At 32.3% G+C, this 25,040-nt stretch overlaps 1 protein-coding gene across 6 annotated transcripts in view; it reads right to left on the bottom strand.

Moving 5' to 3' along the window:
* Nucleotides 1–25,040, bottom strand: part of LOC18110663 (ankyrin repeat-containing protein At5g02620) — a 44,205-nt gene that overhangs the window by 1,317 nt on the left and 17,848 nt on the right. Inside the window, exons 2-5 of one of the 6 annotated variants that reach the window (XM_052449544.1) lie at nucleotides 16,738–17,288; nucleotides 16,231–16,500; nucleotides 11,595–11,869; nucleotides 10,299–10,482 (exon numbers count right to left, since the gene is read on the bottom strand). In XM_052449544.1, the coding sequence (XP_052305504.1) occupies nucleotides 10,299–10,482; nucleotides 11,595–11,869; nucleotides 16,231–16,500; nucleotides 16,738–17,288 (1,280 nt within the window). Of the gene's footprint in view, nucleotides 1–424; nucleotides 973–1,166; nucleotides 1,718–9,736; nucleotides 10,483–11,594; nucleotides 11,870–16,034; nucleotides 16,501–16,737; nucleotides 17,289–25,040 lie in introns of those variants that run through there. The other 5 variants (XM_052449542.1, XM_024590804.2, XM_052449543.1 and 2 more) reach the window with 5 other exon arrangements.

Below are 25,040 nucleotides of genomic sequence, written 5' to 3'. Positions count from 1 at the left end.
TTAAAAGTTTTTTTTGTTTAAAAATATATTAAAATATTTTTTAAAATTTTATTTCATTTTTGATATCAGCTTATCAAAATTATAAAAAAATAAAAAATATTAATTTAATTTTTTTAAATAAAATACATTTTTAAAACGAAATTAAAAACAGAAGATATATACTCGTAAGATGATACAAAACTGATCCCAACAGGCAATAATACAGTGAAACTGAACAAAAGTTTTGGGGACCCATTTGGTGGATCTGATTAAAGATGCGGAGCTAAAAGAACCGGAGAAGCACAGGAAAACCAGTTTGCTGTGATTTAATTATATTCAGAACCCAAATTGAGAAATCGAGAAATTGATTCATTAATGGATGTGTATATATATATATATGGATGCATTAATTATCACAACAGTTAATTCATAGAGGATTGATTACCTGTATCTCTGCAAAATTTCCTTCATAAATGTCGTCGACGCTTAGCTGTCGCTTATTAAGACCACATCTTATCTCCCTTCCACTATAACCATAACTATCGTTAAATAAAACACGTTGCCATTGCTTCTGCTGGTGCGCTAAAGCAGCAATTAGATGGAAGGGCGTGTTTCCTTTGTCATCCTTCTTCGTTCCAAGTCTTGCAAGCTCTGGAATCTTCAGACAGTGGACGAATGCTACTCTATCTTTACTTGCCACAGCATAGTGAAGGGCATTCCAACCTCTGTTATCAACTAGCTCACAACAAGCTGGACATCGAGAAACAATCTCTTTCATTGCGTTTACATGTCCTTGAATAGCAGCAATGTGAAGTGCTGTTCTCCTCTTCTCTGTTTCAGCAATGTAGGCCGCAGACGCATCATTTTCTAGTAATACTTGCACTATACGAGGAGACCAGTCATAACAGGCAGCGTGGTGAAGTGGTGACCAGCCGTTCTCATCGGTTGTTTGCGTCAATTTCTTTTCTTTTTCTAACAATTTTCTTGCTGTCTCTGAAACCAACAAAACAAGGAATAAAAGTTTTCTTTCATGAACAATACTAAACTCACAAAGAATTTTAGTGGTATAATTTATTTTATTTTAAAAAAAAGCTAATTATGAAGCAAACACGGATATATAAAATCAAATATACGTGGCTTTTGTATATAAATTATTTAATTCTCCAGACATGAGCACAAAATCCTACCATCATCTCGCACCCTGATTGCCGCGTTTAGAGCAGTTCTACCATTAGGGCCGCCATAGTCCACTGAGATGCAATTTCCGAGGATTCCATCGACTACCTTTCCTCGTTCTTCCCTCCACCTCGTGATAATGGAAGCAGCAATATAAAGTGGAGTTTCTCCATGAACATTGGCGGAATATGGAAACTCAGGGTCCTCTTTAGTCAATATTTCCACCACATGGCTCCGCCTATGTCGAGCTGCCTCGTGCAACGCTGTATCTTGCTCTTCATTGGTCATCCTCAACATCTTTTTTGCTTCTGTTACTCCGCTCTCTGAATCAGTAGGTAGAGCTTTGGCACGGTCAATGAGGACCTTTACCACATTGGAATGACCATATGCTGCTGCCAAATGGAGTGGGATTTCACCTTTCTTATTGGCTTGGAATAACAGTGGTGGACACATTTCAAGAATTATAACAACAAAATCAGTGAGTTCCGGTTCCCTACTTTGGTTTCCTAAGTAGACATGAAGAATGGTGTTCTCGTCTGGAGTCAATAACTGATCAAGGCAGGTTTGATATTTCTCAAAGGGATCGATATCGCCTTCAGCTGCAGCTTTGAACAAGACTGGATCCATATAGCTGATACGTTTCATTTTCTCAGAAGAACCCATTTTGTAGTTTAGAGAAACTCACTAAATGAAATGTAAACAAATGAAGGGGAGGAGAAAGTACTGTGGCACAAAGGGTCCACTCAACTGATCACAAGCTGCTGATTTCTGTGGTTTTTTACAAAGGAGAAAGCTAGATCACAATTACAGAAGGGCATAAAAGATTTTTTTCGCAAAGCATGATATATGAATCATGTTTAGGACTTTTTTAAATCATTGCCACTCTATTATTAGAAAGTCATTCAACTGCCCTATACGATGGCAATACTTTGGATATATATATTAAGATTTGGGGTTCTAACAAGATATTCATGCTAATCACAAATAGACTCATAGTGCAAATAACTTCATCTTGATTCGTTGAACAACATGGTTATGGATGGAGTTGGCTCTATTAATAAGAACTGGAAGTGTATTTCCCACAATTATTACAATATTTCTTCAAGCCAAAATGAAGTTGCTGACAAATTAGTAAGTAAGTGGCAGCTGTCATTAAGATAGAGTATTAATAAGAACAGGGGAATTGGTAGCCGTCGCTTTTGATCGTTTCAATGGGGACTGGTCGCATTAGCAGATTCTATCGCTAGAAGATTTTATAATCATCTAACATGGTTAATAAATGTTATTCTCCTTAAAATAATAATCAAGTATAATTTCTAAATCTTTATTAAAAAACTTAATTTCCAAATATAGAGAGATAATCATATAGTACTTATAGTAAAATAGAATATACATTTATGTCTAAGTATTTATGACTTTATTTTTCAGAAGTAGAAGTCATGAAAAATATATTTTTTTCTTAATTAATAATTCCTATTTATAAAGGGATCTGCATTGATTTTTTGGAGTATTTTAATTAGCTGGCGAGGAATCTGCATTGATTCGTTATTTATTCTAATAAAATAGCATGCAATTTAGTCTTTTTCAACCAAGTTGCAAATTGGCTCTGAATTTTCTTAACTTTTTGGCGGTGCCCATGGAATAGCTATCTGACAAGCGCACACGGATCAGATTTTTTTTTTATAAAAAAATTATTTTAAAATAAAAAAATCAAAAACTTTTTGACGTTTTGAGCAGACACGCAGAATATGGTGTCTGGTTTTTTTTAAAAAAAAACCCTTAGTTTTTAATAGTAGGGTCCATCAAAAGCATCCTTTACAAGCTTTTTTTTATTTCCAGTAATTCACGTTACTGTTTGTGTTGTTAGCTATTATATCTTCTTGAAATATATTAAAATAATATTTTTTATTATTTTTTAAATTTAATTTTAATGTCAACATATTAAAATAATTTAAAAATATTAAATATAATTTAATTCCAAACTAATAAAAACAAATTTTAAAAAAACATGGTTGACACATCTTGGACTTGATAAGGAGATCGTGGTCCAGCTCTAAACAGAAGAAAAACGAGTGAAGACAGAAAAGATGCAAGTGGGGAAGAGAAATTGACGTCGAGGGAGACAAGCTAGGACAATCATCATACTGAGTATGTTCATGTTCAAGAACTTCTGCAATACACGAAGAAAAAAGGCTAAATAAATATATAAAAATCAAATAAGATATGGCACTAAAAACCTCATTTTTTTTCACTCATTGTAGATCATCATGCAATTATTCTCGCCCTTTCTTTCCTCAGCAGACCACATATGGATCTGGGATGGTTTCTTTGCAGATAATTTCAATAATGACAGCAAAAAATTGGTTCCCCAACCTGCCATAAAAGGAAAGCTGCCTTCTCTTAAAATGCCTTTGTGTGCTTAAAATGTCTTTTGCCCTGCTACAAAGTTCTGCTTTACAAAATGGAACTGATAACCACAAATTTTTGCTTTGTCCTTCAAAGAAATAGAATTTTATTTGTTCTTCTTCAATCATCTATACAATAACTGAGTATTTTTCGTAATTTGGTGTAGTTACTAATTTGAAGTCGGAGAAAAAATGTATTGATGGTAAAAAAATCAATTCCTAATGTTTTGAGGGGCAGAGAAGTATTTCCTTCCAAGTACACATTATTTGATGAGCCCGATTACCGTTATTTGCAGCAACCTAGACAAAACTGCACCCAACTTGGCATGAATCTCTTTCCCGTGGTTTTGAATTATCAGGGACAATGTGGCTTGAAGACTTGAAGATAAGGAGATTGTTGTCTAGCTTTAACCATAAGAAAAAAGAGGACAGAAAACACGTAAGTGGGGCAAAGAAATTGACCCCTACGAAGCCAAGTGAGGTTAATCATAATGAAGAGTATTGATGAATCCGTTTTAAGGATCAAAAAACCTCTCTTGGACTCGGTCAAAGGAAGGACCCATTTTTCCTTGAGCTAAGTTAAACAAAAGACCCTTCTTTATGAATATAGCTATATTTTCCGACTTTATTCTTTCTACATCTAATCTATTAGATATATAAAATTCTTTCAAGAACCCATAATTTTCCCTCATTAATATATATATATTAGATATATTTTTCTCATTAATACTATCAAAAAATATTATGTTTTTTCTTCTCTTCATCAGTAAAGACTTATAAGCCATGGTTTTAAAAGCCAACCCGATAATCAATCCGATCTAATAATCGGGTCACGGATCAAATAAGTTAACCGGGTCAACCCAAAAAAAATGTTCGTGTTTGGTCGCTGTCATGTCTTACATGAAAAGACCTAAAGCTAAAATCCATCATCCACTCTTACATAGTCTTATCTCTATATGTCACTCTCCCAAATAAATCTAGCAGAGCCCCTTTCCTAGCTGGAATTCAACAATCCACCATTCCCTCACCACAACAACTGCAAACCTGGTCAATAGTAGCAGTTCCCACAACAACCACGTAGCAGCTCCACCACCACCACTCTATATTCTCTACCGATTACAGTCCTTTTATCACCAAATCACAACATCTATTGCCCTTCTCACGCCACCCAAATCCTCTCCCCATAGTAGCATTTACCAGCAATTCACAAAAAAACCCGAGCGACCAGCCACCACTTTAAACTGATAGTCTCTCCACCATGACCCTTCTCCTCTACCTCTCAGCTTTTTTACACGCCCCGGTTCAGGGTATGGGTTCTTTCTCTATTAATAAAGTCCCGGTGTGAACTCCCCTACTGATCTGACTCCAGCAGATTCAATTCTCTCTCTCGATCTACTTTACCGACAAAAGCTCTGAATGAATGAGCAACTAGTTTGATTCTAGCTATTTAAAGTCAAAGCAGAGGAAATAGAATATTCTATAGCTATATCCTCAACAGTCTCTCGCTCCCCTCCCCTCTAATCTATTCTTATAAATGTTGGAGAGAATTGTAACTGAGTTATAAAGTAAATGAAGAAAACAAACAGCACGGCCACTGAGTTATAAAGCAAAAAACACCACAACCGTTTGAATCTATAAAAAACAAAAAAAAAGGTAGCCGGGTTTACCCGGGTTCCGGGTTGACCCACCAGGTCGACCGGGTTTTGCCGGGTCAACTCCCTGGCGGGTTTTTACTTAGACCCAGACCAGTCCCAGGCCCGGGTCGGCCGGGTCCCGGGTCGACCCACCTGGCCGGTCCGGGTTTCAAAACACTATTATGGGCTATAAATAAACCAGAAATCCTTTATACAAAGGGTTTGGAATCTCCATTCTCTAATGTATATTTATTTTTAGAGTATTTCTCTATAATATTAATATATTTTCTCTCCAAAGTTATTAACTTAATCATTAGAGAGTCTCCAAAAATCATCAAAGGAAATCTTTTTACATGTATCAGGTACTAGCCTCCATCCACCTCAAAGAGAGAATGGACCAGATTTTCAAAATCAAGAAATTAACCAATTATCCAAGACATAAGTCTTGCCCTTAAATTGCTTAAATTTTTTAGGACCTCATCATTGACATCGTTTGTGATAAAGCACAATCTCATTGGAAGAGGTTCTCCTTAGCGTGATTGCACAATCTTCTTAGAAGGGGTTCTCCCTAGTGTGATTGCAAAATCTCATCGGAAAGGGTTCTCTCTAGTGCGATGACTCCACCCTCCATGATAGCTTGAAATGGTCCACCTTAACAAAGCAATAAGACCTCGTTCTATGGTCAAGTATATGTCACCAAAGCTAACTGGAACCCGGAGAACTAATAGAACTCTCCAGATAGGCTCTTAGACATTATGATGTTTCCAAGGATGATCTTGAATATTTCACTCTCAAGTTTGATCTCTTTCTCTCTCTCTCTTAATAATATTATCAAGATAATATTATATTTTGTCCCTCCTCATCAGTAAAAGACTTATGAGCTATAAATAAACTAGAAATTTTTTATACAAATGGTTTAGAATCTCCATTCTCTACTGTATATATTTTCTATTCAAAGTCACTAACTTAATTCTCGGAGAGTCCTAAAAAATCACCAAAGGAGACCTTTTTACAAGTATTAAGTATCAGCCCCCATCCACCTCAAAGGGAGAATGAAGTAGATTTTCAGAACCAAGAGATTAACTAATTATTCAAAACATAAACATTTCCCCTAAAATGCTTGGATTTTTTAGGATCTTATCAAGTATGTTCAAGAGCATATGCAATATGCAAAAATAGTGATAAAAACCATTGGTTTGAAGGGTAAACTACTCTTCCTTTATGTCTTACCTTTTCTTTGAGCCATGTTTTGTAATTATTTGTTCATCACAATTGGCGTGGTAAAGGTTTGTAACTCGTAAGACTATGAACCTTAGGCTTGGTTGAAGCAGATATATGGTGGATACATATTTCCAGTTCAACTTTGAGAACCATTGTAATGCAAACATAAGAAATCAATTAGCTAATGTGTTCATAAGAACACTATAAAACTTTTCATGGTTGACAAAACTTTAGGACAAGAAAGAGTAATTAATCTCTTACCATAAGAACTTTGGGTCTTCAGAAACTCATCCATAAAGTATAAGTGCTCAACAATATTGTTTTAGCTATACAATAATAGCTTATCACTCTTCCATTTCATCAATAAGAAATACAACATATTGATCCATTAGATGCACCAAAAGATAAAGACAACTCTAGTTTTATGAAGAAATATGAAAAATAACATGTAAAATATACACAATACTTCAACTCTTTGATAAAACTACTCTTGTTATGAAGATCACTCTATAAAAGATCTTAGCCATATGCAATCTCCATCAATCCTTCTTTGACTCTTGCTCACATGCTTTTTGAGAAAAAAAATCTATATGCTCAACTTGCAAGATATTTTATTGGTCTGCTCAGATATGGTATCACAATATTGATCTTGGCTTCATATTTCATCTTTATAAATTATATATTAAGCTAACCTTTTATTTTAGCACTAGCATACCAGGTAAAAATAGCACGATTAGGCTCTTTATCATTATACAACAAGAGAATGAAAGCACAAAGCATATATTTAAAGATTCAACAAATAAATTGTAAACACGAAGAATCTATGTGAACTTATCGCTACTAAGGCTCTAATAAGTGGAATATTCTATAAATATTCATTATGGGAATGCTTTTATACTTTTCATGACAAAACTTTTGTCTATAAAAATCATGTAATAAAAAACCATATTTGGGTGAAGGAAGCAAGTGTAACTAGATAAGAATACTCTTATTTCTGGAAAGCAAAATCTCCATGATAGCACTAGTTTTCTACTAGGACATTAAAAAAAAGCACCAAGCTATCCATTTATGATCTAGCTTTTAGCCACATCATTCACCACTATGCATACATAGGTGTTGGATTCCATCTAGGGAAGAGATTTTGTACAATATCCATCTTTCATGAAGAGTGGTATTAACACAAAAAACCCTAACATGTTTTTGTAACAAAAAAGAAAGAAACACATTAATAAAAAAAAAAGAGTTTTGATTAGATACATTGTTCACTCTTTATTTCAAATCAATACAATTTTTCTAACTTCTATTTTAGTTTTCTTTATTTTTTATCCAATAAACTTTATTGCTAATAGAAAAGATATGTTTTTCAAATTAAAAAAATTAATATGAAAAGAGAATTTTAACTAAAAATAACTATTTTTATTAATGAATATTCATTTTTATTTTCATACAATTAAATAAAAAATCAAAAAGCAAAGATGTTATTAGATTAAATATTTACACTTGCATTTTTTTCTATTTTTTACAAAAAAAAACCCAACTGTTTTAGCCTTTAATTAGATTAACCATTCGATTTATTAATTCTTTAATTTGTTTTTTTTTAAATACAAACATCATCATTTCAATTTAAAAATTTTATGCTATCAAAAGTCAAAACACAACTCCACAGATTCATAGCTTCTTTTTTATTTTTTAACACTACAACTTAGTTTTGGAATGTTACCCGTAACTAGTTGGTATATATTTAATGTCTCGTTTGTCAGGTCGATGAGAATATTCCAACCATATACATGCACTTCGTGGAACAAGCTAGCTAGCTGGCACAGGCGCCAAAGAAGAATGAAACCGGGCATATTTCACTTTTCAGAGTAATTTGTTTTGTTTTTTAAATATTTTTTATTTAAAAATATATTATTTTTTTATTTTTAAAAATTTATTTTTAATATCAGTATATTAAAATAATTTAAAATTAAAAAAATTAATAACACTATTTAAATACAATAACAAATACTTTACAAGTACAACCTTGATTAATAAACAAACCATCAAAGCAAATCATACTTGAAAAATAAATTTAGCTGTCCCAACTAGTACTTGTGTCACTGAATTTTAGTCACGGATAGGAAAATGAAAATAAATAAATAAAAAATAGTGTGATGCTCATCAATTACACTAAAAAAAATTGACCACTGATTTGGCGACCAACCACATGATTTCTGACTATACGACGTCACAATATTTTTTCAAAAACAATAAGAATTTTTTTAAAAAATACATCTGAATTTTATTTGATAGAAAATTTAAAACTGATAGTTTCACTAATAAATCTTATCTTTTAGATTCTGGCCAATGAACATAAACACTAAAGATACAAGGAAGAAGAAGTTCAGACCAATAAGACAAGTGTTGATGGCAAGCCCGAAGAAAAATTCTAGAACCGTGTATGAGCCCGTGATGAATGCGCCGCAACAACTAGATGAGACTATCTTGCTTTATTGATAGCAGCCTCTTCCCCTTTGTTTCTCTTCTCATTCCCTCTTCCTAAAACCTTGTGCCGGCGGCCAAGCGGTCTACTGCCAACATTTTCAAGGGATTCTAGGATCTCTTTCTACCAAATATTTAGGGTAAAATATCATATATTATTTTTAGTTATTTAACAAATATCATATATCAATTTCCATTCCTTTGTTTTTGTTTCCACAACTAGTTTGTTTGCCATCAAATCCTTTTTGTTAGTACTGTATATATTGAACCGCATGCTTTACATTAGAAAATAATAGAAAATAGAAAATAATACAGTGAGAAACTGAACAAAAATTATGTGGACCCATTTAATGGATATGATTAAGATGCCGAGCTAAAAGAATCGGAGATACAATGGAACTAGATGGATATTATGATTAAGCTAGCTAGCTGGCACAGCAGCCATAGAAGAATGAAACTTGGCATATCCCAACTTTTTAGAGTAGTTTTCTTACGGTGAAAGCGAGATTCTTTGTAATATGATAATAATTGCATTTTAAATTATTATTTATTTAAAAATATATTAGAATAATTTATTTTTATTTTTTAAAATCTATTTTTAAAATTAACACATTAAAATAATATATAATCATAAAAAAATTAATTTAAAATAAAAAATAATAATAATAATAATGTTTTTTTAAAACGAAAACAAACACTTTGCAAGTGCAATCTTGATTAATCAACAAACCATGAAAGCAAATTATACTTGGAAAATAAATTTAGCTGTCCCAACTAATATTTATGTCACTAAATTTTGGTCAAGAATAGGAAAGAGAAAATAAATAAATAAATAAAAAATAGGATAAAGTTTTTGACCATTTGACTTGTGATGAGCATCAATTACAAAATAAATAAAAAAATTTGACAACTGATTTTTGCAACCAATCACATGATTTCTGAACATATGACAATAAGAATTTATAATAATACATCAGATCGAGTTTTATTTGATAAAAAATTTAGAATTGATTGTTTCACTAGTAAACCTAATCTTCTACATCCTTGAAAATGATCCTAAACACTAAATACACAATGAAGAAGAAGCTCAGGCCAATGAGACAACTGCTGATGGCAAGCCCCAAGGAAGGTTCTAAAACGGCGTATGTGCCCGTAATGAATGCGATAATCATTATACCCATGCCAATCATGGTAAACAACGTGGCAACCCCAAATAGTTTTATAGCGGCTTCCTCACTTATATCTTTACTCTTTTCCATTTCAAAAGCATGAATCAACGAAATCAAAAAGTGGATAAAGACAGCAGAAATAGAGAGCACCATTGACATTGCATCTGAGACGACAAATACTATAAAAGCAGCTTTTTTAGCTAGAATCGCAGTGCCTCGGTCGCTCTTGTAACCGCCAGGTAGGGTGAATGCTGCTGCAAATGTTACCGTTGCTATCAGCGCCGCAACTACTAGATGAGACTCTCTTGCTTTACTCAAAGCATCCTCTCCCTCTTTGTTTCTCCCTCTTCTCAAAACCTTACGCCGGCGGCCAAGCGGTCCACTACCACCATCGTTAAGGGATTCTAGGATCTCTTTCTGCAAAATATTTAGGGTAAAATATCATAGACATCCATTATTTTTAGCTATTTAATTAACAAATATATCATATATCACCTTTCTGGCCTTTATTTTTGTTTCCACAACTAGTTTGTTTGTAATCAAATCCTTCCTGTTACTGTATATATTAGCAGGTAAAAAAAACTAATTTGGTTGAAATTAAACCGCATGCTTTATATTAGCCCAATTATCCCTAAAAAGAAAACTAAGATGTGGACTTAAATATTTTATATACCATTGATTTTACCTCATTTCATTCTAAAATTATTCATATATCAATCCAATATATTATTATTTATTGTTACTCTTCTTAATCGCTTGTAAGATTATGTCAAGTTTCTACTAGATTTTTCATCTTTAATTTTCAGATTTTCAAAATTTTAACTAATTGTATTTTTTTTCATTCTTTTGTACTACTTTTTGTTTTTTTTTTATTGAATAATATATGTTTTTTTTAAGCAGTTACATGCTATTCATATGCATAATCTGTAGATGAAAAACTTAAACAAAATCAATAAAATGACTTGATTTCAAATAAAAAGAAGATTATTAAGTTATTCCGATGACTTCATTTTTATGTTTGGTATTATGATATAAATAGTTTTTATAAGTTTTTAAAAAAATATATTAAAATACTTTTTAAAATTTTATTTTCTTTTTATATCAGCTCATCAAAATTATAAAAATATAAAAAAATATTAATTTAATTTTTTTTGAATAAAATACATTTTTATAACAAAATGTTTGGTATTATGATATAAATAGTTTTTATAAGTTTTTTAAAAAATATATTAAAATACTTTTTAAAATTTTATTTTCTTTTTATATCAGCTCATCAAAATTATAAAAATATAAAAAAATATTAATTTAATTTTTTTTGAATAAAATACATTTTTATAACAAAACTAGAAACAGAAAATACTTTTAAGATGATAGGAAATAATACAGTGAAACTGAACAAAATTTATATGGACCCATGTGGTGGATATGATTAAGATGCGGAGCTAAAAGAATCGGAGATGCAAAGGAACTAGATGGAAATCGGTCATAGAAAACCAGTTTGGGGAGGTAATTCATAGAGGATTGATTACCTGTATCTCTCCAAAATCTTCTTCATAAATGTCGTTGACGCTTAGCTTTCGCTTATTAAGACCATATATCTGCCATTTACGATAACCATTACCATCGTTAAATAAAACATATCTCCATTCCGGCTGCTCGTGCGCTAAAGCAGCAATTAGATGGAAGGGCGTGTTTCCTTTGTCATCCTTCTCAGTTTGAAGTCTCGCAAGTTCAGGAATCTTCAGACATTCCTTGAATACTTTCGTATCTTTACTTGCCACAGCATAGTGAAGGGCATTCCAACCTCTGTTATCAACTAGATCACAACAAGCTGGACATCGAGAAACAATCTCTTTCATTGCGTCTACATGTCCTTGAATGGCAGCAATGTGAAGTGCTGTTCTCTTCTTCTCTGTTTCAGCAATGGAGGCCGTGGACGCATCATATTCTAGTAATACTTCCACTATAGGAGCATTAGACCAGTCACAATAGGAAGCGTAGTGAAGTGGTGACCAGCCGTTCTCATCGGTTGTTTTCGTCAACTTTTTTTCTTTTTCTAACATTTTTCTTGCTGTCTCTGAAACCAACAAAACAAGGAATAAAAGCTCTCCATCATGAACAACAGTGATTTCACGAATTCAAGTGGCTTAAAATTAAAAGAAAAAAGAAGAGCTAATTACGAAGCAAACACAGAGATATATAAAATCAAATATACGTGGCTTTTAAATTATAGTTTACAATATTATATATAAATTAATTAATTCTCCAGACTTGAGCGCAAAATCCTACCATAATTTGCCGCCATGCTTGCCGCGTGTAGAGCAGTTCTACCATCAGGGCCGCCATAGTCCACTGAAATGCAATTTCCTAAGATTCCATCGACTACCTTTCCGTGTTCTTCGCTAAACATTAGAAAGCCAATGGAAGCAGCAATATAAAGTGGAGTTTCTCCATGAACATTGGCGGGATATGAAAACTCAGGGTCCTCTTTAGTCAATATTTCCACCACATGGCTCCGCCTATTTCGAGCTGCCTCGTGCAACGCTGTATCTTGCTCTTCATTGGTCATCCTCAACATCATTTTAGCTTTAGTTACTCCGCTCTCCGGATCCGCAGGTAGAGCTTTTGCACGGTCAATGAGGACTTTTACCACATTGGAATGGCCATTTCTTGCTGCCAAATGAAGGGGGGTTTCTCCTCTCTTATTGGCTTGGAATAACAGTGGTGGACATCTTTCAAGAAATTTATCAACAAAATCAGTGGATTCCGGTTCACTGCTTTGGTTTTTCAAGTAGACATGAAGAATGGTGTTCTCGTCTGCAGTCAATAACTGATTGAGGCTGGTTTGATAATTCTCAAAGGGACCGATATTGCCTGCTTCCGCCGCTTTGAACAAGACAGGATCCATACTATTTTGTAGCTTAGAAAAACTCACTAAATGAAATGTAAACAAATGAAGGGGAGGAGAAACCAATGTGGCTCAAAGGTAAGAGGTTCCACTCAACTGATCACAAGCTGCTGATTTCTGTGGTTTGTTGCCTCCCTGGATGAAAGGGTATTTAAAGAGAGTTTTAGATGTTTTTTTTTTAATGTTTTTTATTTAAAAACATTAAATCAGACAATGAGTCAAGTGCTGATGGCAAGCACTAATTATTATTTTTTTTATGAAAAGTAAATTTTAACTAAAAATATATTTTTTTCAGGGAATTTAAATACCTATCTTTATTACAAATATTTATTTTTATTTTTATTTTTATTTTTATACAATTAAATAAATAAAAAAACAACCATGTTACTAGGTTAAATATTTACACCTGCATTTATTTTTTGTTTTTTTTAATATAAAAAAAATACCCAACTGTTTTAGCCTATAATTAGATTAACCATTCTTTATGTGATTTACTAATTAAAATATTTTTAATTCGTTTTTTTAAAAAATGCAAACAGTATCTTTTCAATTTTCAATTTAAACATTTTATGCTATCAAAACACAAGTCCACAGATTCATAGCTAGTTGGTTTCTTTTTTCTTTTTTTCTTATCTGGTTGGTCAAGTCTGACATGCTATCCAATAAAGTCGATGAGATTATTCCAGCCACTTCATGGAACAAGCTAGCTGGCTGGCGCAGCAGCCATAGGAGAATGAAACTTGGCATTTCCCGACTTTTCAGAATATTTTGTTTAGTTGTGTTTTAAAATATTTTTTATTTTAAAATATAATAAAATAAATTTTTTATTTTAAAATTTTATTTTAATATTAGTATATTAAAATAATTTAAAATTATAAAAAATTTAATAACACATTTTAAATAAAAAACAAACACTTTACAAGTACAATCTTGATTAATAAACAAACCATCAAAGCAAATTGTACTTGGAAAATAAATTTAGCTGTACTAAATTTTTGTCATGAATAGAAAAACAAAAATAAATAAATAAAAAATAGTGTCAGAGTTTTTTACCACAAGTCTTGTGAGACGCATCAATTACAATAAAAAAAATTGATAATTGATTGGCAACCAACCACATGATTGCTGACCATATGACGTCATAATTGTTTTCAAAAACAATTATTTAAAATGTTTTCACTACTAAATCTCATCTCGTAAATCCCTGTCAATGATCCTAAACACTAAGTACACAAGAAAGAAGAAGTTTGACCAATGAGATAAGTGCTGATGGCAAGTCCCAATGAAAGTACCAGAGCTGCATATGTACTCGTAACGAATGCGATAATCATTGTCCCCGTGCCAATCATGGTCAGCCACATGGCAACCTCAAATAATATCCCAGTGGTTTCCTTATCTATCACTTCATCCTTATCCATTTCCAAATATAGAGAGATAATCATATTATTATTATTAACAATATACTAAAAGGCGTGGGAAAGCACTGTAGCTTCCCCACGCCTTTTAATTATACTTATATATAATAATTATTATAATTATAATTTTATATATATATATATATATATATATTCGTTTTCATTTTTTTTCTGTTTTTATACACCTTTATAGGTTTTTTTTTGCTTTTTTTGTGTGTTTTTTTCTTTTAATGAATTTTTATAATTATAATTTTTTTATATGTCTTGAATATAGTTTTGTAAAAAAACCTAATATTTTTAAATTTTAATTTTTTTTAAATATTTTATATAAAATAATTAATCCACAGCGTTGTTACTGTTGCTATCAGCGCCGCAACTACTAAATGAGACTCTGTTGCTTTACTCAAAGCATCCTCTCCCTCTTTGTTTCTCCCAACATTCCTTCCTTTAAAAGCCATAATCCGGCAGCTAAGCGGCTCACTGCCAACATCGTCAAGGGATTCTAGGATCTTTTTCTGCAAAATATTTAGGGTAAAATATAATAGATATCCATCATTTTTAGCTATTTAACATATATCATATATCAACTTCCAGGTCTTTGTTTTTGTTTCCAGAACTAGTTTGTTCGCAATCAAATCCTTTCTGTTACTGTATATATTAGCAGGTAAAAAAAACTAATTTGGTTGAAATTAAACCGCATGCTTTACATTAGCCCAATTATCCCCAAAAAGAAAATTAAGATGTGGACTTAATTTTATATACCATTGATTTTACATCATTTCATTCTAAAATTAATTTCCTAGATTATTGTAATCCAATATATTATTGTTTATTACTACTCTCCTTAATCGCTTGTAAGATTATGTTAAGTTTCTATTACATTTTTCAACTTTAATTCTCATATTTTCAAAATTTTAACTAGTTGTATTTTTTTTCATTCATTTGTACTACTTTTCATTTTTTTATTGAATAATATATGTTTTTTTAAGCAATTACATGCTATTCATATGCATAATCTGTTATTGTAGATGAAAAACTTAACAAAATCAATAAAATGACTTCATTCCAAGTAAAAAAAGATTATTAAGTTATTCCGATGACTTCACTTTTATGTATAATATTACGGTATAAATAGTTTTTAAAAGTTTTTTTTATTTAAAAATATATTAAAATATTTTTTAAAATTTTATTTTATTTTTGATATCAGTTTATCAAAATTATAAAAAAAATAAAAAATATTAATTTAATTTTTTTTAAATAAAATAAATTTTTAAAACGAAATTAAAAACAGAAGATATATACTCGTAAGATGATACAAAACTGATCCCAACAGGCAATAATACAGTGAAACTGAACAAAAGTTTTGGGGACCCATTTGGTGGATCTGATTAAAGATGCGGAGCTAAAAGAACCGGAGAAGCACAGGAAAACCAGTTTGCTGTGATTTAATTATATTCAGAACCCAAATTGAGAAATCGAGAAATTGATTCATTAATGGATGTATATATATATATATATGGATGCATTAATTATCACAACAGTTAATTCACAGAGGATTGATTACCTGTATCTCTGCAAAATTTCCATCATAAATGTCGTCGACGCTTAGCTGTCGCTTATTAAGACCACATCTTATCTCCCTTCCACTATAACCATAACTATCGTTAAATAAAACACGTTGCCATTGCTTCTGCTGGTGCGCTAAAGCAGCAATTAGATGGAAGGGCGTGTTTCCTTTGTCATCCTTCTTCGTTCCAAGTCTTGCAAGCTCTGGAATCTTCAGACAGTGGACGAATGCTACTCTATCTTTACTTGCCACAGCATAGTGAAGGGCATTCCAACCTCTGTTATCAACTAGCTCACAACAAGCTGGACATCGAGAAACAATCTCTTTCATTGCGTTTACATGTCCTTGAATAGCAGCAATGTGAAGTGCTGTTCTCCTCTTCTCTGTTTCAGCTATGTAGGCCGCAGACGCATCATATTCTAGTAATACTTGCACTATACGAGGAGACCAGTCATAACAGGCAGCGTAGTGAAGTGGTGACCAGCCGTTCTCATCGGTTGTTTGCGTCAATTTCTTTTCTTTTTCTAACAATTTTCTTGCTGTCTCTGAAACCAACAAAACAAGGAATAAAAGTCTTCCTTCATGAACAACAGAGATTTCTCATAGTCTATGTGACTTACTATATATCCAATACTTCAACTCACAAAGAATTTTAGTGGTATCATTTATTTTATTTAAAAAAAAAAGCTAATTATGAAGCAAACACGGATAAATAAAATCAAATATACGTGGCTTTTATATATAAATTATTTAATTCTCCAGACTTGAGCACAAAATCCTACCATCATCTCGCACCCAGATTGCCGCGTTTAGAGCAGTTCTACCATTAGGGCCGCCATAGTCCACTGAGATGCAATTTCCGAGGATTCCATCGACTACCTTTCCTCCTTCTTCCCTCCACCTCGTGATAATGGAAGCAGCAATATAAAGTGGAGTTTCTCCATGAACATTGGCGGAATATGGAAACTCAGGGTCCTCTTTAGTCAATATTTCCACCACATGGCTCCGCCTATGTCGAGCTGCCTCGTGCAACGCTGTATCTTGCTCTTCATTGGTCATCCTCAACATCTTTTTTGCTTCTGTTACTCCGCTCTCTGAATCAGTAGGTAGAGCTTTGGCACGGTCAATGAGGACCTTTACCACATTGGAATGACCATATGCTGCTGCCAAATGGAGTGGGATTTCACCTTTCTTATTGGCTTGGAATAACAGTGGTGGACACATTTCAAGAATTATAACAACAAAATCAGTGAGTTCCGGTTCCCTACTTTGGTTTCCTAAGTAGACATGAAGAATGGTGTTCTCGTCTGGAGTCAATAACTGATCAAGGCAGGTTTGATATTTCTCAAAGGGATCGATATCGCCTTCAGCTGCAGCTTTGAACAAGACAGGATCCATATAGCTGATACGTTTCATTTTCTCAGAAGAACCCATTTTGTAGTTTAGAGAAACTCACTAAATGAAATGTAAAGAAATGAAGGGGAGGAGAAAGTACTGTGGCACAAAGGGTCCACTCAACTGATCACAAGCTGCTGATTTCTTTGGTTTTTTACAAAGGAGAAAGTTATTCATGCTAATCACAAATAGACTCATAATGCAAATAACTTCATCTTTTAGGTGATTGTTGAACAACATGGTTATGGATGGAGGTGGCTCTATTAATAAGAACTGGAAGTGTATTTCCCACAATTATTACAATATTTCTTCAAGCCAAAATGAAGTTGCTGACAAATTAGTAAGTAAGTGGCAGCTGTCATTAAGATAGAGTATTAATAAGAACAGGGGAATTGGAAGCCGTCGCTTTTGATCGTTTCAATGGGGACTGGCCGCATTAGCAGATTCTATCGCTAGAAGATTTTATAATCATCTAACATGGTTAATAAATGTTATTCTCCTTAAAATAATAATCAAGTATAATTTCTAAATCTTTATTAAAAAACTTAATTTCCAAATATAGAGAGATAATCATATAGTACTTATAGTAAAATAGAATATACATTTATGTCTAAGTATTTATGACTTTATTTTTCAGAAGTAGAAGTCATGAAAAATATATTTTTTTCTTAATTAATAATTCCTATTTATAAAGGGATCTGCATTGATTTTTTGGAGTATTTTAATTAGCTGGCGAGGAATCTGCATTGATTCGTTATTTATTCTAATAAAATAGCATGCAATTTAGTCTTTTTCAACCAAGTTGCAAATTGGCTCTGAATTTTCTTAACTTTTTGGCGGTGCCCATGGAATAGCTATCTGACAAGCGCCCACGGATCAGATTTTTTTTTATAAAAAAATTATTTTAAAATAAAAAAATCAAAAACGTTTTTACGTTTTGAGCAGACACACAGAATATGGTGTCTGGTTTTTTTTAAAAAAAAACCCTTAGTTTTTAATAGTGGGGTCCATCAAAAGCATCCTTTACAAGTTTTTTTTTATTTCCAGTAGTTCACGTTACTGTTTGTGTTGTTAGCTGTTATATTTTTTGAAATATATTAAAATAATATTTTTTTATTATTTTTTAAATTTAATTTTAATGTCAACATATTAAAATAATTTAAAAATATTAAATATAATTTAATTCCAAACTAATAAAAACAAATTTTAAAAAAACATGGTTGACACATCTTGAACTTGATAAGGAGATCGTGGTCCAGCTCTAAACAGAAGAAAAACGAGTGAAGACAGAAAAGATGCAAGTGGGGAAGAGAAATTGACGTCGAGGGAGACAAGCTAGGACAATCATCATACTGAGTATGTTCATGTTCAAGAACTTCTGCAATACACGAAGAAAAAAGGCTAAATAAATATATAAAAATCAAATAAGATATGGCACTAAAAACGTCAATTGTTTCACTCATTGTAGATCATCATGCAATTATTCTGGAGCCCTTTCTTTCCTCAGCAGACCACATATGGATCTGGGATGGTTTCTTTGCAGATAATTTCAATAATGACAGCAAAAAATTGATTCCCCAACCTGCCATAAAAGGAAAGCTGCCTTCTCTTAAAATGCCTTTGTGTGCTTAAAATGTCTTTTGCCCTGCTACAAAGTTCTGCTTTACAAAATGGAACTGATAACCACAAATTTTTGCTTTGTCCTTCAAAGAAATAGAATTTTATTTGTTCTTCTTCAATCATCTATACAATAACTGAGTATTTTTCGTAATTTGGTGTAGTTACTAATTTGAAGTCGGAGTAAAAATGTATTGATGGTAAAAAAATCAATTCCTAATGTTTTGAGGGGCAGAGAAGTATTTCCTTCCAAGTACACATTATTTGATGAGCCCGATTACCGTTATTTGCAGCAACCTAGACAAAACTGCACCCAACTTGGCATGAATCTCTTTCCCGTGGTTTTGAATTATCAGGGACAATGTGGCTTGAAGACTTGAAGATAAGGAGATTGTTGTCTAGCTTTAACCATAAGAAAAAAGAGGACAGAAAACACGTAAGTGGGGCAAAGAAATTGACCCCTACGAAGCCAAGTGAGGTTAATCATAATGAAGAGTATTGATGAATCCGTTTTAAGGGTCAAAAAACCTCTCTTGGACTCGGTCAAAGGAAGGACCCATTTTTCCTTGAGCTAAGTTAAACAAAAGACCCTTCTTTATGAATATAGCTATATTTTCCGACTTTATTCTTTCTGCATCTAATCTATTAGATATATAAAATTCTTTCAAGAACCCATCATTTTCCCTCATTAATATATATATATTAGATATATATTTTTCTCATTAATACTATCAAAAAAATATTATGTTTTTTCTTCTCTTCATCAGTAAAAGACTTATAAGCCATGGTTTTAAAAGCCAACCCGATAATCAATCCGATCTAATAATCGGGTCACGGGTCAAATAAGTTAACCGGGTCAACCCAAAAAAAATATTCGTGTTTGGTCGCTGTCATGTCTTACATGAAAAGACCTAAAGCTAAAATCCATCATCCACTCTTACATAGTCTTATCTCTATATGTCACTCTCCCAAATAAATCTAGCAGAGCCCCTTTCCTAGCTGGAATTCAACAATCCACCATTCCCTCACCACAACAACTGCAAACCTGGTCAATAGTAGCAGTTCCCACAACAACCACGTAGCAGCTCCACCACCACCACTCTATATTCTCTACCGATTACAGTCCTTTTATCACCAAATCACAACATCTATTGCCCTTCTCACGCCACCCAAATCCTCTCCCCATAGTAGCATTTACCAGCAATCCACAAAAAAACCCGAGCGACCAGCCACCACTTTAAACTGATAGTCTCTCCACCATGGCCCTTCTCCTCTACCTCTCAGCTTTTTTACACGCCCCGGTTCAGGGTATGGGTTCTTTCTCTATTAATAAAGTCCCGGTGTGAACTCCCCTACTGATCTGACTCCAGCAGATTCAATTCTCTCTCTCGATCTACTTTACCGACAAGAGCTCTGAATGAATGAGCAACGAGTTTGATTCTAGCTATTCAAAGTCAAAGCAGAGGAAATAGAATATTCTATAGCTATATCCTCAACAGTCTCTCGCTCCCCTCCCCTCTAATCTATTCTTATAAATGCTGGAGAGAATTGTAACTGAGTTATAAAGTAAATGAAGAAAACAAACAGCATGGCCACTGAGTTATAAAGCAAAAAACACCACAACCGTTTGAATCTATAAAAAACAAAAAAAAAGGTAGCCGGGTTTACCCGGGTTCCGGGTTGACCCACCGGGTCGACCGGGTTTTGCCGGGTCAACTCCCTGGCGGGTTTTTACTTAGACCCAGACCAGTCCCAGGCCCGGGTCGGCCGGGTCCCGGGTCGACCCACCGGGCCGGTCCGGGTTTCAAAACACTATTATGGGCTATAAATAAACCAGAAATCCTTTATACAAAGGGTTTGGAATCTCCATTCTCTAATGTATATTTATTTTTAGAGTATTTCTCTATAATATTAATATATTTTCTCTCCAAAGTTATTAACTTAATCATTAGAGAGTCTCCAAAAATCATCAAAGGAAATCTTTTTACATGTATCAGGTACTAGCCTCCATCCACCTCAAAGAGAGAATGGACCAGATTTTCAAAATCAAGAAATTAACCAATTATCCAAGACATAAGTCTTGCCCTTAAATTGCTTAAATTTTTTAGGACCTCATCATTGACATCGTTTGTGATAAAGCACAATCTCATTGGAAGAGGTTCTCCTTAGCGTGATTGCACAATCTTCTTAGAAGGGGTTCTCCCTAGTGTGATTGCAAAATCTCATCGGAAAGGGTTCTCTCTAGTGCGATGACTCCACCCTCCATGATAGCTTGAAATGGTCCACCTTAACAAAGCAATAAGACCCCGTTCTATGGTCAAGTATATGTCACCAAAGCTAACTGGAACCCGAAGAACTAATAGAACTCTCCAGATAGGCTCTTAGACATTATGATGTTTCCAAGGATGATCTTGAATATTTCACTCTCAAGTTTGATCTCTTTCTCTCTCTCTCTCTTATTAATATTATCAAGATAATATTATATTTTTGTCCCTCCTCATCAGTAAAAGACTTATGAGCTATAAATAAATTAGAAATTTTTTATACAAATGGTTTAGAATCTCCATTCTCTACTATATATATTTTCTCTTCAAAGTCACTGACTTAATTCTCGGAGAGTCCTAAAAAATCACCAAAGGAGACCTTTTTACAAGTATTAAGTATCAGCCCCCATCCACCTCAAAGGGAGAATGAAGTAGATTTTCAGAACCAAGAGATTAACTAATTATTCAAAACATAAACATTTCCCCTAAAATGCTTGGATTTTTTAGGATCTTATCAAGTATGTTCAAGAGCATATGCAATATGCAAAAATAGTGATAAAAACCATTGGTTTGAAGGGTAAACTACTCTTCCTTTATGTCTTACCTTTTCTTTGAGCCATGTTTTGTAATTATTTGTTCATCACAATTGGCGTGGTAAAGGTTTGTAACTCGTAAGACTATGAACCTTAGGCTTGGTTGAAGCAGATATATGGTGGATACATATTTCCAGTTCAACTTTGAGAACCATTGTAATGCAAACATAAGAAATCAATTAGCTAATGTGTTCATAAGAACACTATAAAACTTTTCATGGTTGACAAAACTTTAGGACAAGAAAGAGTAATTAATCTCTTACCATAAGAACTTTGGGTCTTCAGAAACTCATCCATAAAGTATAAGTGCTCAACAATATTGTTTTAGCTATACAATAATAGCTTATCACTCTTCCATTTCATCAATAAGAAATACAACATATTGATCCATTAGATGCACTAAAAGATAAAGACAACTCTAGTTTTATGAAGAAATATGAAAAATAACATGTAGAATATGCACAATACTTCAACTCTTTTATAAAACTACTCTTGTTATGAAGATCACTCTATAAAAGATCTTAGCCATATGCAATCTCCATCAATCCTTCTTTGACTCTTGCTCACATGCTTTTTGAGAAAAAAAATCTATATGCTCAACTTGCAAGATATTTTATTGGTCTGCTCAGATATGGTATCACAATATTGATCTTGACTTCATATTTCATCTTTATAAATTATATATTAAGCTAACCTTTTATTTTAGCACTAGCATACTAGGTAAAAATAGCACGATTAGGCTCTTTATCATTATACAACAAGAGAATGAAAGCACAAAGCATATATTTAAAGATTCAACAAATAAATTGTAAACACGAAGAATCTATGTGAACTTATCGCTACTAAGGCTCTAATAAGTGGAATATTCTATAAATATTCATTATGGGAATGCTTTTATACTTTTCATGACAAAACTTTTGTCTATAAAAATCATGTAATAAAAAACCATATTTGGGTGAAGGAAGCAAGTGTAACTAGATAAGAATACTCTTATTTCTGGAAAGCAAAATCTCCATGATAGCACTAGTTTTCTACTAGGACATTAAAAAAAAGCACCAAGCTATCCATTTACGATCTAGCTTTTAGCCACATCATTCACCACTATGCATACATAGGTGTTGGATTCCATCTAGGGAAGAGATTTTGTACAATATCCATCTTTCATGAAGAGTGGTATTAACACAAAAAACCCTAACATGTTTTTGTAACAAAAAAGAAAGAAACACATTAATAAAAAAAAAAAAAAGAGTTTTGATTAGATACATTGTTCACTCTTTATTTCAAATCAATACAATTTTTCTAACTTCTATTTTAGTTTTCTTTATTTTTTATCCAATAAACTTTATTGCTAATAGAAAAGATATGTTTTTCAAATTAAAAAAATTAATATGAAAAGAGAATTTTAACTAAGAATAACTATTTTTATTAATGAATATTCATTTTTATTTTCATACAATTAAATAAAAAATCAAAAAGCAAAGATGTTATTAGATTAAATATTTACACTTGCATTTTTTTCTATTTTTTACAAAAAAAAAACCCAACTGTTTTAGCCTTTAATTAGATTAACCATTCGATTTATTAATTCTTTAATTTGTTTTTTTTTTAAATACAAACATCATCATTTCAATTTAAAAATTTTATGCTATCAAAAGTCAAAACACAACTCCACAGATTCATAGCTTCTTCTTTTTTTTTTAACACTACAACTTAGTTTTGGAATGTGACCCGTAACTAGTTGGTATATATTTAATGTCTCGTTTGTCAGGTCGATGAGAATATTCCAACCATATTCATGCACTTCGTGGAACAAGCTAGCTAGCTGGCACAGGCGCCAAAGAAGAATGAAACCGGGCATATTTCACTTTTCAAAGTAATTTGTTTTGTTTTTTAAATATTTTTTATTTAAAAATATATTATTTTTTTATTTTTAAAAATTTATTTTTAATATCAGTATATTAAAACAATTTAAAATTAAAAAAATTAATAACACTATTTAAATACAATAACAAATACTTTACAAGTACAACCTTGATTAATAAACAAACCATCAAAGCAAATCATACTTGAAAAATAAATTTAGCTGTCCCAACTAGTACTTGTGTCACTGAATTTTAGTCACGGATAGGAAAATGAAAATAAATAAATAAAAAATAGTGTTAGAGTTTTTGGGCACAAATCTTGTGATGCGCATCAATTACACTAAAAAAAATTGACCACTGATTTGGCGACCAACCACATGATTTCTGACTATACGACGTCACAATATTTTTTCAAAAACAATAAGAATTTTTTTAAAAAATACATCTGAATTTTATTTGATAGAAAATTTAAAACTGATAGTTTCACTAATAAATCTTATCTTTTAGATTCTGGCCAATGAACATAAACACTAAAGATACAAGGAAGAAGAAGTTCAGACCAATAAGACAAGTGTTGATGGCAAGCTCCAAGAAAAATTCTAGAACCGTGTATGAGCCCGTGATGAATGCGCCGCAACAACTAGATGAGACTCTCTTGCTTTATTGATAGCAGCCTCTTCCCCTTTGTTTCTCTCCTCGTTCCCTCTTCCTAAAACCTTGTGCCGGCGGCCAAGCGGTCTACTGCCAACATTTTCAAGGGATTCTAGGATCTCTTTCTACCAAATATTTAGGGTAAAATATCATATATTATTTTTAGCTATTTAACAAATATCATATATAAATTTCCAGGCCTTTGTTTTTGTTTCCACAACTAGTTTGTTTGCCATCAAATCCTTTTTGTTAGTATTGTATATATTGAACCGCATGCTTTACATTAGAAAATAATGGAAAATAGAAAATAATACAGTGAGAAACTGAACAAAAATTATGTGGACCCATTTAATGGATATGATTAAGATGCGGAGCTAAAAGAATCGGAGATGCAAAGGAACTTGATGGATATTATGATTAAGCTAGCTAGCTGGCACAGCAGCCATAGAAGAATAAAACTTGGCATATCCCAACTTTTTAGAGTAGTTTTCTTACGGTGAAAGCGAGATTCTTTGTAATATGATAATAATTGCATTTTAAATTATTATTTATTTAAAAATATATTAGAATAATTTATTTTTATTTTTTAAAATCTATTTTTAAAATTAACACATTAAAATAATATATAATCATAAAAAATTAATTTAAAATAAATAATAATAATAATAATAATGTTTTTTTAAAACGAAAACAAACACTTCAA

This window comes from Populus trichocarpa, chromosome 19, assembly GCF_000002775.5.
Source record: "Populus trichocarpa isolate Nisqually-1 chromosome 19, P.trichocarpa_v4.1, whole genome shotgun sequence".
Classification (NCBI taxonomy): Eukaryota; Viridiplantae; Streptophyta; class Magnoliopsida; order Malpighiales; family Salicaceae; genus Populus; species Populus trichocarpa.
The sequence above is the reverse complement of the archived record's forward strand: the minus strand, read 5'-3'. Positions and strand labels throughout refer to the sequence as shown.